Consider the following 14,497-nt stretch of genomic DNA (forward strand, 5'->3'; position numbering starts at 1 on the left):
ATAATACCATGGTAACTGAAATTTGAACCGTGTGTTGGGGGACTGGCATTATTTAACTAAACTGTGGTAACTGAAATTCGTGCATATCCAAGCCATGCAAAGCAAGAACTACTTGTCCATAAATGTTACTATTTATAAAGTATAACATTAACAAGTGAAAAATTTACAAAAGGATCTTCAACACTTTCCCTATATAACACCAAATGACATAAACCTGAATGTAAGAGTCAAGTAATTTACAGGTGTTCTACAGACACAATTAGTCCTTGACTTTTATATATTTGATTTTCATAACAACTCACCTTTTAACAGAACATATTGATAACCATAATCATCTTTCATAAGCAGGATTTGGACTTTAATATATCAAGAAAAGAAAGGAGATTTCAAACTCTCATATGGTGGCATTGCCTGCTAGAAAACAGTACTGTTTCAGCTGTGCTGTCACCTTATTACAATAGAGTTTATTTGTGCAATTATGCAAATTTATTATATTTTGACCTTATATAAAAGTGTGTTGGAAATAAAATCAGCGACAGTGGTGATAAAAAGCACAGTAGTGATGAGAAAGACAGGTTTTGTTAACTTAATTCCATTGAGACAAAAGCAGAGCAGAACTCTTTACATTAGACAATCACTGAATTAAGCCAGTTTTTTCACTGTGAATGTAAAAAATTAAATGAAAAAAATAAATAGAATGAGAGCAACACAAATTGCAAAAATATTTTTTAAACATTCTATATGTAACTAGGAATTGCATTATATTCTTAGCTCTCTGACCATGGAATCCCTCTAATAACATATTAGTCAATTGTCTGAATTTTGCTTACTAATACTCATTAGAAGTTCTATGCTACTAAACTGAATAAAGCATTTCTATTGGTAGTAATGGAATACGAAACAGAAGAGGGCATGCTCACAATTTTTAGGTCATGAAATGACAAAAAAACCTTCTTTAGCTAATTCATATCCCTCTTTGTAGGAAGTCAAAACATTGTTGTATATAATCTTATTCTGTCTTCAAAATGATTAGTTCTTTCAATCTCACAGGAGAAATATCTTGATACTAGAGATAGGGAAACTAAAACAGAAAAAATGGAATTAGAACACATATTATTGAATATATATATATATTTAATATCAACAGTGTCTCCATTTTCTCAAAATTGCAATGATCTATTTTACCTACCCCAACAATCCGTTTCATAGCATCCAATTTAGCAGAATCTTTGTTGCTTTCCAACATTTGTTTGAGATCTTCATTCCTATATAAAACAAAAGAAAAAAAATTCCATATTTATATTTTTACATTACACAGCTATTTAAATATATTATTTTCATAAGAATTAGAAATACTATGATGGACAGTGTTACATAACTGCATTCTTATTTATAATTAAATATATATATATCTCACCTAACCTTACAAAATAATACCAACGTGCTCTGTTGTCATGAAGCCCACTAATGAAACAAAAATATAAAACTGTGCTGCGGTTCTGGGCAAAATATCACTGTGAACACAGGCATGCATTCTCCCATCCCAAAATTTCTTATGCATAATCATCAGAAAAAAAGAAATACAAAAAAATCCTTGAATCAGCACTAAAATATTTTCATAAGCCAAAAAGTAAGAGCTTTCTTCAGAATATCTCAAGAAAAAGCACAGATTAAAAAAAGGGTGTGTGTCATTCACACCATCTCTTTTTTTTCCCCTACCTCCCCCCAGAAAAGAACATAAATATGAAGAGAAACCCCCACTGGTACTCCATAATTCAAAGAATTAGGTAAAGGCCATTTTAACATCTAAATGAGAGGATGAGGTAATGAACCAGCATAGTTAGTGATAAAGATGAAAATGAAGGAGAGATTCAAGAACTATGTAGAAGTTGAAATCAGGGGGATGCGGTAACTAAATATGAAGGATGAGACTGGCATTCAATAAGGAAGCTCCCATTCCCAGCATGAAGGACCAAGCAGATGATGATGCTACCAGGCAAGATGACTTTGCCGAGGAGGTAGACATTTTCTCTTTTCCAAGCAGCACTATACAAACATCTTTAAAAAATAGTGCAGAACAAAAACTATCAATGCCTTTATACAGAAGCACTGCAAAAATGAGAAGAGCCCATGAAGATTTGTCTCCCAATAGTTTCTTTTGCTCATGACTTGACTTGCCCCTATTCTTTTAAGTAAACCTCCTTTCCTATAAATTCACAAACTCCCCCCAGCAAAAGAAAATGTATAACTTGCAATCTCTAATCATTTTTCCTTCAACATGGCAGAAAAGATTTAGGCCAAGAGTTCTCAGACTTGACACCAAAAGCAGTCCATAAAAGGGAACACTGATAAATCGGACCTCATCAAAATTAAAAACTCTTGTTCTGTGAAAAACCCTCTTAAGAGGAAGAAAAAAAATTACAGACTGGCAGAAAATATTTGCAAACACATATATAACAAAGGACTAGTATCCAAAATATAAAAAGAACTCCAAAACTCAACAGTAAAAAACATTCAATTAGGGGCCAGCCTGGCGGCATAGTGCTTAAGTTCAAGCGCTCTGCTTCAGCGGCCCAGGGTTCACAGATTCAGATCGCAAGCATGGACGTACACACCATTCATCAGGCCATGCTGTGGCAGTGTCCAACATACAAAAAAATAGAGGAAGACTGGCACAGGTGTTAGCTCAGGGACAATCTTCCTCAAGCAAAAAGAGGAAGATTGGCAATAGGTGTTAGCTCAGGGCCACTCTTCCTCACCAAAAAAAAATTTCAATTAGAAAAGAGGCAAAAGACATTGTTATGGACTGAATTGTGTCCCCCACCCCCAAATTCATATGTTGAAGGCCCAACCCCCAATGTGACTTTGTGTAGAAAGAGGGCCTTTCAAGACATAATTCAGGTTACATGAGATCATATGTGTGGGACCCTAATCCAACAGGACTGGTGTCCTTATAAGAAGAGAGAGAGACACCAAAGGTGGCACAGAGACAAGGCCATGTGAGGACACAACGAGAAGGCAGCCATCTGCAAGCCAAGAGAGGCCTCAGGAGAAACCAAACCTGCCAACACCTTGATTTTGGACTTCCAGCCTCCTGGAAGAACTGCGAGAAATAAATTTCTGTTGTTTAAGCCATCCAGTCTGTGGTATTTTGTAACAAACTATTACAGATTTTGGTACCCAAAAGTGGGGTGCTGCTATAACAAACATCTAAAAATGTGGAAGTGGCTTTGGAACTGGGTAATGGGTAGAGGCTGGAACAGTTCTGAGATGCATGTTAAAAAAAAAAAAAAACCTAGATTGCCTTGAAGAAACTGTGGTAGGAATATGGATGTTAAAGATGATTATGATGAGATCTCAGATGGAAATGAGGAAGATGTTATTGGAAACTGGAGGAAAGGTGATCCTTGTTATAAAGTGGCAAGAACTTGGCTCAACCGTGTTCTAGCGTTTTGCAGAAAGTAGAAGTTAAAAGTGATGAACTTGGATATTTAGCTGATGAGATTTCTAAGCAGTGTTGAAGGCGCACAGCCTGGTTTCTCCTTGTTCCTTATACTAAATATGAGAAAGAAAGATACGTTGAAGGAATTGTTAAGGAAAAGAAATTAGAATTTGAAGATTTGGAAAATTCTCAGTCTATCCGTATTGCAAAAAACAAGAAAGCATCTTCAGACGTGGCTGGAAAATCATTTGATAAAGAGATCATGGGTACTACTCATGGATTTAATCCGACATCTCAGCAGAAGCCAGAAATAGAGATGGGATTATACTAGCAGAGACACTGCCAGCTTGGACTAAAGGGGAGAAATGGGACAAAATGAAGGAAGGCTGTTAGACTTCTGCGATTCTACAGGACAGGACAATGTGAGGACACAGAAAGAAGGCAGCCATCCGTAAGCCAAAGGAGAGAGACCTCAGGAGAAACCACACCTATCAACACCTTGATCTTGGACTTCCAGCCTCTGGAACAGTGAGAGATAAATGTGTGTTGTTCAAGCCACGCAGGCTGTGGTATTTTGCTATGGCAGCCCTAGCAAACTACTACAGAAATCAGCAAACAATTCACTAAAGGAGAAATACAAATGGCAAAAAAAGTACCTGAGAAGATAATCAACTTCATTAACTATTAAAGAAATGCAAATTAAAACCACAGCAAGATACCACTACATACATATCAGATAGGCTCTCACCTAAAACAAAAAAAATAGTGACAATACCAAATGATAGTGAGGACAGAGAGGAAATGGATCACTCACATCCTGCTGGTGGGAATGTAAAAGGTTACAGCCGCTCTGGCAGGTTGGCAGTTTCTAAACTACCATACAACCCAGTAATTGCACTCTTGGGCGTTTATCCTCAAAAAATGGAAATTTATACTCACACAAAAACCTGTACACAAGGAGCAGTTTTACTTCTATTAGCCAAAAGGGAAACAACTCAGATGTCCTTCAGTGGATGAATGGTTCAACAAACCATGGTGTGTCCATAGCATGGAATACCACTCATCAGTAAAAAAGAAACCAACTACTGATACACGCAACAACTCTAATTAATCTCCAGAGAAGAATGCAAAGTGAGAAAAGTTAATTCTAAAAGGTTACATATTGTGTTATTACGTTTATATTAAATTCCTGAAATAAAATTATAGAAATGGAGAAAGATTCATGGTTGCTGAGGGTTAATGTCAAGAAAGAGAGGGGTGGATATAAAAGGGCAACATAAGAGATCCCTGTGGGGATGAAACTGCTACGTATCCTCACTGTCATGATGGCAACACAAACCTACACATGTAAAGAACACACACACAAATAAGTACAGGTAAACTAAGGAAATCTGAACAAGATGGGTGAATTACATCAATGTCAATATCCTGGTTGTGATATTATACTATAGTTTATCATTGAAGGAAACTGGGTAAAGGGTACACAAGATCTCTCTGTATTATTTCTTGTAACTGCACATGACTCTACAGTTATCTCAAAATCAAAAGTTTAATTTTAAAAAGTTATACAACAATTATAACTCATTTATAAGAAGACAAAAGAAATGGTCAAAAGATTTGAAAAGACATTTCACAAAAGATTAGGAATACCAATAAACATATGAAAAGATAATTAAGATCATTATCAGGGAAATGCAAATTCAATGAGATACCATTACACACCCATTAGAATAGCTGCATTAAAACTCACAATAACAAATGTTGTCAAGGCTATGGAGCAACTAGAACTCTCACACACTGCTGGTAGGAATGTTAAAAAAAAAAAAAAACACTTTGGAAAACTGGGAATTTCTCACAAATTTAAACATAAACCTACCATGTGACCCAGTCATTCCACTCCCCAGAAATAAAAACATACTTCCACACAATGACCAACATGAGTATTCACAGCAGCTTTATTCATAATAGTAAAAAACTGGAAAAAACCTAAATGTCCATCAGTAAAATGTGATTTAGCCATACAATGGGATACTACCCAGCAATGAAAAAGAATTAACTACTGATACATTCAACAAGGTAGATGAATTCTCAAAATCATTACGCTGAGTGAAAGAAGCCAGACACAAAAGAGCGTAATTTAATTCATTTAAAATTCTAGAAAATGCAAACGAATCTGTAGTGACAGAAAGCAGATCAGCGGTATCCTAGGGCCATGGGGTAGAGGGAGAAATGGACAGCAAAGGGACATAAGAAAATTTCTTATTCAATAAGATGATGGACATGTTCTGTATTTTCTCAATTGTGGTGGTGATTTCACAGGTGTACACATCTGTCAAAACATCTAACTATAATCTTTAGGTGGAAAATTTGTTGAATGCAAATTATACCTCCATAAAGTCAATATTAAAAAGTTTTATAGTGTTTTATTCACATGTGTGAATAAGATGACTAGTTCTCCAAAGGAAGACTAAAAGACATACATCTATTTCTGAGAAATACATTATTATGGATCAGATAAGCCATCATTTTACCTAACTTGAAATTAGAGTATCATATTTAAGCTTCATGCTAACTCAAGAATTTAAAGCACTAAATCTTATTTTTATACATCAAAGGAAAATCCTCTTAAATGACTATAAGAAATCGACAGAACACTAAGATTGTAGTATGAAAACTGTAACTACTTGCAATGGTTATTAGTTTACTAGCAATCTTTTACATTTTTACAATAAACTCTGCAGAAAAGAGATGATAAAAAATTTACTCCACATGGCTCTTTCATGCAACACAGTTCAATCCCCAAAAACAAAGTATCAGAAGCCCTTTCATCTCAGTTTAGGCTTAAAATTAGGTCAGAAGAGCTTCTTTACTCCAAATAAACAGGCTTGACAAAAATACTTTAGTTTTGTACAGTTTTCAGATTTAGGCCTAATGTAGGCAGTAGGCACTTGCCAAGAATGAATATCAATCAAGTGTTGTTATGGGCTGAGTTGTGTCCCTTCCAAAATTTGTATGTTGAAGTCCTAACTCCCAAGAATGTGACTGTATTTGGAGACACAGCCTTTAAAGAGGAAATTAAGTTAAAATGAAGTCAATATGAGTGGGCCCCAATCCAATATGACAAGTTTTTATAAAAGCAGATTAGGACAGAGATACATAAAGACCAATGGATGACCATGTGAGGACACAGCAAGAAGGTGGCCATCTGCAAGCTGGAGAGAGGCCTCAGAGGAAACCAAACCTGCCAATGCCTTGATCTTAGACTTCTAGCCTCCAGAATTCGGAGAAAATAAATTTCTATTGATTAAGCCACCAAGTCAATGGCATATTGTTATGGCAGCCCTAGCAAACTAATACAGGAGTTAAATGTTACAAACTGCAATGAAAAAACAAACAAATGAAAACTAAGCACATTTTTTTCCAAAAAGAGTAGAAGCAATGAAATTTATTATGAAAAAAATTACTCTTCCTTTGCAAGCAGTTCATAAAATTAAATATATAAATAGTAGAGACAGCAATATATAAAAACTTTATCTGAGGATACACAACTACCAAATATTAAAATACTATAAAAGTTCATTGTAATGAATTTAGAATCTCTTCTTAAAACTTCTGAGACTCTTTCACATTGTACAGGTAACTGAAAAAGGAGAAAAATTAATGGTTTTTTTCCTTCTACTTTTTGTTATTTTCCTATTTTACTTAATGACCATGTACACTTTTATAAAGGAAAAACCTAAAACCTACAAGAAATCTTAAAAACTTTGTTGGGAGTAAGAAAGCGAAAAAACTGAAGTAATTAGATAGGAACTAAATAGAAAGAAAATGTGATCACACATATATAGGTCAAAAAAAGAAAGAAAATTCATTTCCTCATGCCTGATCCCCTTCTCTTTTCCCCAAGAGTTTCCACCATTCTTCTCCACCAGCATCACCTGGAGAGAGAAGTGAGCAATGCAGAATAACCAGGCGTCAGTTGTTAAGAGATCCCAGCCTCTGACTCCAGGTGTAATCTTATTCATGGCCTGATGGAACCGTGGTTTGTTCCTCTTAAGCTTGAGATGCCAGAGACCCCTTCCCAAACACCTTGTCCTGACCCACTCGCTCAAACTAAAAACAAGAAAACAAGATCCCAATATTAAAGCCAAAGGTTTTGCTCTTCATGTTTAATAGAAAAGACAGTCTTCAACAACAAACATAAATATCTTCTGTGTTAACACAGGCAGAGAGCTAATAACTTTGAGGTTCAGGAAAAGAGACAAGAAAAATGCTAGACACTGTTTCAGCCTGATGTAATATTCAACTTCTCGTAGATATGTCATATAAAGACCTATTGAAAATTCTGATATAAATTACATATTTCTTCCCCAAATCATCTTTGCTTGTCACCAAAACGGTAAAGATTTGGGAGAGTTAGGACCATAACACCTAGTTTACCCTCAAAATATGTTCACTTGTTTCAAGTCATTTTAGGTCTACCTCCTTCGTTATGCGGATTCAAATATGGCCTATTAACACGTATTTCTACATTAATCTCAGAAATTAAGAAATTCTTTTTGCTAAACATCAAAAGAGCTGATTCAAAATAATGCTGAAATGGCAATAATTTCATTGACTCTGCTAAAAACTAATACTTATTTCAAAGTTTTTGGCTTTTTTTTAATTTACTTGGTTCTTCATTTACCTACTTACCTGTAGCTTTCCAGCTTTGAGTATTAGGATATCAACTTTATTTTTACATAAGTGACATCTTGTGGTATTAAGTGGTATAACTTTTCCTTTCATGTTCAAAATATGCCTGTCTTTATAGTTTCAAGGACAGAGAAAAATACGTAACTGGAAGGTTAAAGAAAACCTTACTATTACCAGGAAGTTGCTCTTATTTCAGCACCAATATAAAGCAGTAACTATAATTGAAAAGCAGAATTTTACCAGTTACATATAAGAACGTAGGAGGTAGTAAGGCTTTCCCATAGTATAAATCACCTCTTTTTTATTTTTTTTTTTTGTGAGGAACATCAGCCCTGAGCTAACATCCATGCTAATCCTCTTTTTGCTGAGGAAGACTGGCTCTGAGCTAACATCTATTGCCAATCCTCTTCCTTTTTTTCCCCCAAAGCCCCAGTAGATAGTTGTATGTCATAGTTGCACATCCTTCTAGTTGCTGTATGTGGGACGCGGCCTCAGCATGGCCGGAGAAGCGGTGCATCAGTGTGCGCCCGGGATCCGAACCCAGGCCGCCAGTAGCAGAATGCGCGCACTTAACCGCTAAGCCATGGGGCCGGCCCTAAATTACCTCTTTGCAAAAAAAAATCTATAATCCCTAACTCATTAAAACTTTCCACTCCTTTTAATGACAATGTAAATTAAGACTATGTAGCACTGTACACTACATCAGCGCTACTCAAAGTGTGATCCGAGAAAGTCTGGTCCAAGAACCATTACCAATCCACACATTTTTGTTTCTAATCCAGAAGGAGACATGTACAGAAACTGAGGGCAAGCACAGTTAGAAACCTGACAGAGCAATTCAACAGTGTAATTTTATATCTTTTGAATCCAATAAAAAATTGGGGCTTGTATTTTGCATGCTTTTTTTCATTTCATTTTTCTAGTAATTTATATTTTATTGCATTTTACAGAAGTATCCATCCATGATGGACCAGAAATTTAAAAGAAAAAAAGAAGTCATTCACCAGTTTGAGAGCACTGAATTATACAATTACCTTCTTTCTCCTCAAAACACTCACCAAAATTTGTGTACCATAGAAAGCAACACCTAAAACTTAAATCCCGGAATGATGGATTGAGAAAAGTGATAAGGAATAACAATTTCCAATCAAGGTACATCCCTAAAAAGATGCATCAGAATCTTTGAGGAGGGCAGGGTTAGACCTTTTTCAAGCCCTGCCAAAAAATTCTAAAACATGGGTACCTCTTCATGCTTTGAGAACCAATCAAGTCAAAGATGTTTCTACTCCAAGTGGTGCATTGTACACATCAACAGATATGCAAGAAAAAAGGCTGGGAACAAGAATCAGAATTTCCTTTTTTCTAGTGCTCTGTAGTTAGAGGGACTGGCCTTTGAAAGAAGCTGACATACGCAACGTGAAGGCTCAGTCACTTTTCGCTCATTTAGAGCCTACACCCTCTTGGACGACATGCAGAACATTGTATGGTTTTTGGCACCAAGTATTCACTTAATAAATACAAGAGTGAGTAAAAACAGAAAACTCAGCTACCTAATCATCCATCTCTTAACCCTCTAAATGGAAGAACCATAAATTATTCAAGTAAATATGAACTTTTCCTTAATTTCACAAAATTAAGAAAGGATAGTCTACAACTGCTACCCCACTTCCTCAACCCTTGGCAGTCTTCTTTTTCTCTCTTTACTTCTCTATTAAAACTTCTCTCACAAAGATAACAACTTCCTAATTTAAAAATCCAATGCAAAATCTCATGAATACTTCTAGATTATTCCTCTACATCTGACACAACAGACCACTACTCCTCCATCTTGAAATTCCCTCCTCCCTTAGTATGTGTGACTCTATTTTCATCTGGCTCCCATTTGCATTTGTGACTCACAAGTGAACAAAAACAACAAAAATCCTTGCCCTCGTAAAGTTTTCATTCTGATAAGTGAAAGAGACAACAAACATGATAAATAAGTAAATCTTAAGTCATGAAGCGATATGAGGGAAAAATAGAACAGAGAGAGAGAATGCAGGAGAGAGAAGGAGGCAACTTTCAACAGGGCAGTCAGAGGAGGGGAAATAAAGAGACCTCTGAACAAAGACGGGCAAGTGAGGGAGTTAGTCCTGCAGACAGTGGCAAGGAGGGACAAGGAGGAAGGGTACTCGAGGCAAAAGAGACAAGGAAAGGAGGGTAATTATACTAAAGGCTTTGGGGTTTACTCCGAATGAAATAAGGAGCCATAGTGGGTTCTGAATAGAGGGGAATCATGATCTAACACATATAACAGAATCATTCTGGCTGCTATGTTTAGAATATACTGTAGGGACTTTCAGATCTGCCCACAGTGCCGAAGCTTGTAAGAGACTAAACCTGCCATAGAAAATAACTATAAAAGCTGGAAAAAATAAATAAAATAACTTCCTGAAGGCACTGGAGATCAACCAAGATAGGCAGGACTTACAGGGGCCAAGATCCTGGAAAGAACAGAAGCACACAAAGTGAGCTCCTTATTCACCAGCTTTTTCCGAGTGCATTTCCCAAATTGCCATTTGGGAGAATAAAACCCAAGGAGAAACGACAGTTTTAACAGACTGAGAAGACAAATGTTCAAGTTCAGGGCTATCAAAGGGACTGGAACTTGAAGGACAAAACCACAGAGGAGGGAACCAGTGAAAAGGTACACAAAAATGTGTGTACACACTCCCTTCACTTAGCTGGCTACATTTTCACAGGGCAAGATTCCAGGAAATCCAGCAGAAAACAGCAGCTGGGAGGTTAAATACCTGAGCAGAGATTTCAGCAACCACACAGTGCTGGGAAGAGAAGTGGAATTCAAGTCTCCTCCAACTAAAGAGGTCTTAGTAAACACCCTGGCCTTTCAGTTAAGACCACAGAAGGGCCACAACAGAAGAGTAAGGAGGTTCCCTAGGAGTATGAGAAAAACTGAAATAGACAAGACCTTAAAAAGTCTAAAATGAGCTTCAACAGGATCAAAATGATCTGTTAGTACTCTATCTGCCCGTCAGGAAAAACACAACCCTCATTTTTTTTTTTTTATATTTTTATTTTATTTTTTTTCCCCCAAAGCCCCAGTAGATAGTTGTATGTCATAGCTGCACATCCTTCCAGCTGCTGTACGTGGGAGGCGGCCCCAGCATGGCCGGAGAAGCGGTGCGTCAGTGCATGCCCGGGATCCAAACCCGGGCCACCAGCAGCAGAGCGCGAGCACCTAACCGCCAAGCCACGGGGCCGGCCCACACACAACCCTCTTTGGAAGAAGATATCATCCAGAGCCTCATCAATGTTTTTATCTTAAATATCCAGCATCTGATCAAAACTTATGAGACAAGCTAAAAACAGGAACAAACGACAAAAAAAAAAGAAAAACAAAAGCAGTAGAAACAAATCCATGGGTAATTCAGATACTCGAGTTATCAGATAGGGACTTTAAAATAACAATTAATATGGTCAGGAAAAGATGGACAAAATAGATGAAACGATAGAGAATGTCAACAAAGAAGTAGAATTATACAAAATAATCAAATGGAAATTCAGAACTGAAAAATAAAGTACAGTCATGCATCACTTAATGATGGGGATATGTTCTGAGAAATGCATCATTAGGCAATTTTGTCATTATGCAAACATCATAGAGTGTAGTTACACAAACCTAGATAGTACAGCCTACTACACACCTAGGCTATGTGGTACTAATCTTATGGGACCACTGTCATATGTGTGGTCTGTTGTTTACCAAAATGTCATTATGCAGCACATTACTGTATATGAAATTAAGAACTCACTACGCAAGTTTAACAGCAGTAGACTGGAAACAGCACAAGACAAGATTATTGAACTTGAAGGCAAGTCAAGAGAAAATATACAATTTGAAACACCAAGAAATAAAAGAATGGAAAAAACAGAACAGAGCATGAGAGACATGTGGGATCTAGTCAAAATATCTAACACACCTATAATTAGAATCCCAAAAAGAGGGGAGAGAGAGAGAATGGTACAAAAGCAATATTTCAAGAGACAATGGCTAAGAATTCTTCCAAACTGATGAAAGACATGAACCCACATATTTTAAAATCTTAAGAATAACAAGACAAAGATAAAGAAAACTACACTAGGCATAGCATAGTCAAACTGCTGAAAATCAGAGACAATGAGAAAAATTTTAAAAGCATGCAGAGAAAAAAAGACATTTCCTTAAGGAAAGGGTCATCAAACCTTTTCTGTAAAGGGCCAGATAGTAAATATTTTAGGCATTATAGGCCATATCATCTCTGATATAACTACTCAACCCTACCTTGTAGAGTGAAAACAGCTATAGACAATATATAAATAAATGGGCATGGCTGTAGTCTAATAAAACTTTATTTATATAAACAAGCAGGCCATAGTTTACTACCCTTGCCTTAAAAGGATCAGCAATAGCCAACTTTTCAACAGACATTCTAGAGGCCAGAAGATAATGGAATGACATCTTTAAAGGGCTGAAAGAAAAAAAAGGACAACATTCAATTCTATGCCCATTGAAAATATCCTCCAAAGCTGAAGGTGAAATAAAGTGGTTTTCAGACAAATAAAAGCTGAGGATTTGCCACCAGGACATAAAAGGATATCATTTCAAAAGGAAGATAAAATAATTCTAAATTTATATGCAATTTACATGTATTCTAAATTTATAGCTTCTATCTATAAAGGAAACACTGAAAGAACTAATAGAAGAAAAACACTCATCCACAATCACGATTAGAATTTTAACACACCTCTCTCAGTAACTAATAGAATAAGCAGACAAAAAATTCAATAAAGATGTAGAAAATCTGAACACCACAATTAACCAACTTAACCTGACATGCATAGAACACTATACCCAACAACTGCAGAATAAACATTCTTTTGTGTGTGTGTGTGTGTGTGTGTGTGTGAAGAAGATTAGCCCTGAGCTAACATGTTGCCAATCCTCCTCTTTTTGCTGAGGAAGACTGGCCCTGGGCTAACATCCATGTCCACATTCTTCTACTTCTTATGTGGGATGCCTGCTACAGCATGGCTTGATGAGCAGTGCGTAGGTCCGTGCCTGGGATCTGAACCTGTGAACCCTGGGCTACCGAAGCGGTGCACAAACTTAACCACTACGCTACCAGGCTGGTCCCAGAATAAACATTCTTTTCAAGTGCAACAGAACATTTACCAAAATAGACTATATGCTGGAGAAGATCTCAACAAATTTCAAAGATCTAAAATCATATAGAAGATGTGGAATCTAACTAGAAATCGATAACAGAAAAATAACTAGAAAATGCCCAGATGTTTGGAAATATAAACAACACACTTTAAATAAGCTATTGGCCAAAGAAGAACTTATCAGAGAATAGAAAATATTCTGGATTAATGAAACTGCTACGTTTTACAACTCCCAAGATGCAGCCAAAGCAATACTTAGAAGTAAATTTATGTTTCTAAATGCAACATAAAAGAAGAAAGATTGAGGGGCTGGCCCCGTGGTGTAGCAGTTAAGTGCACGTGCTCCGCTGCTGGTGGCCTGGGTTCAGATCCCGGGCGCGCACCGAGGCACCACTTGTCAAGCCATGCTATGGCGGCATCCATATAAAGTGGAGGAAGATGGGCACAGATGTTAGCCCAGGCCCAGTCTTCCTCAGCAAAAAGAGGAAGATTGGCATGGATGTTAGCTCAGGGCTGATCTTCCTCACAAAAAAAAAAAAGAAGAAAGACTGAAAATCAATAATCTAAGTTTCCATCTTGAGAAGCTAGAAAAAGAACAGCAAATTAAACTCAAAGAATAAGTAAGAATATAAAAGATAAGAGGAGAATTCAATAGAATACAAAGCAAACTACAACAGAGAAAAATCAAAAAAACTAAAGGTTGGTATCTATTTCAAATAGTTTGTTAACAAGATTACTGTAAAGCACTTATCACTGGGCCTAGCACATTCATTTATTCAATATCCACTATGTGCCAGGAACTATTCTAAGTACTGGGATCCCTGACCTCTTGGGACTTACATTCTAAGTGAGAATGTGTGGGGGGGGGGGGCGGGTAAGGGAAATGACAGAAGAACGAAGGAAGAGGGAGGGAAAGAGGGAGGGAGGGAAGGAGGAAGGAAAAACATAAAGACAGAAAAACCAGTTAATTAGTACTCAAAGAATTAAAATAGGGTAATGCAATTAAAAAGTAAAGACTTCTATGGGTAGGTGATCATTTAAACTGAAGTCTCAAATGACAAAAAGGAGCCAACCACAGGAATTTTGCAAAGATACTATGGCAGAATGAACTTGCATATATGAGGACCCAAAAGTAGGTGTACAAAGGGTCTACAATGT

The 14,497-nt window shown here is 36.7% G+C and overlaps 1 protein-coding gene across 1 annotated transcript in view; it reads right to left on the reverse strand.

The window, feature by feature from the left end:
* AP3B1 (adaptor related protein complex 3 subunit beta 1) overlaps positions 1-14,497 on the reverse strand; it is a 254,331-nt gene that overhangs the window by 219,689 nt on the left and 20,145 nt on the right. The window contains exon 2 of the mRNA XM_058567328.1: positions 1,190-1,265. Coding sequence (XP_058423311.1) covers positions 1,190-1,265 — 76 coding nt within the window. The remainder of the gene's footprint in view (positions 1-1,189; positions 1,266-14,497) is intronic.

Source organism: Diceros bicornis, chromosome 1, assembly GCF_020826845.1.
Source record: "Diceros bicornis minor isolate mBicDic1 chromosome 1, mDicBic1.mat.cur, whole genome shotgun sequence".
NCBI classification, from domain to species: Eukaryota; Metazoa; Chordata; class Mammalia; order Perissodactyla; family Rhinocerotidae; genus Diceros; species Diceros bicornis.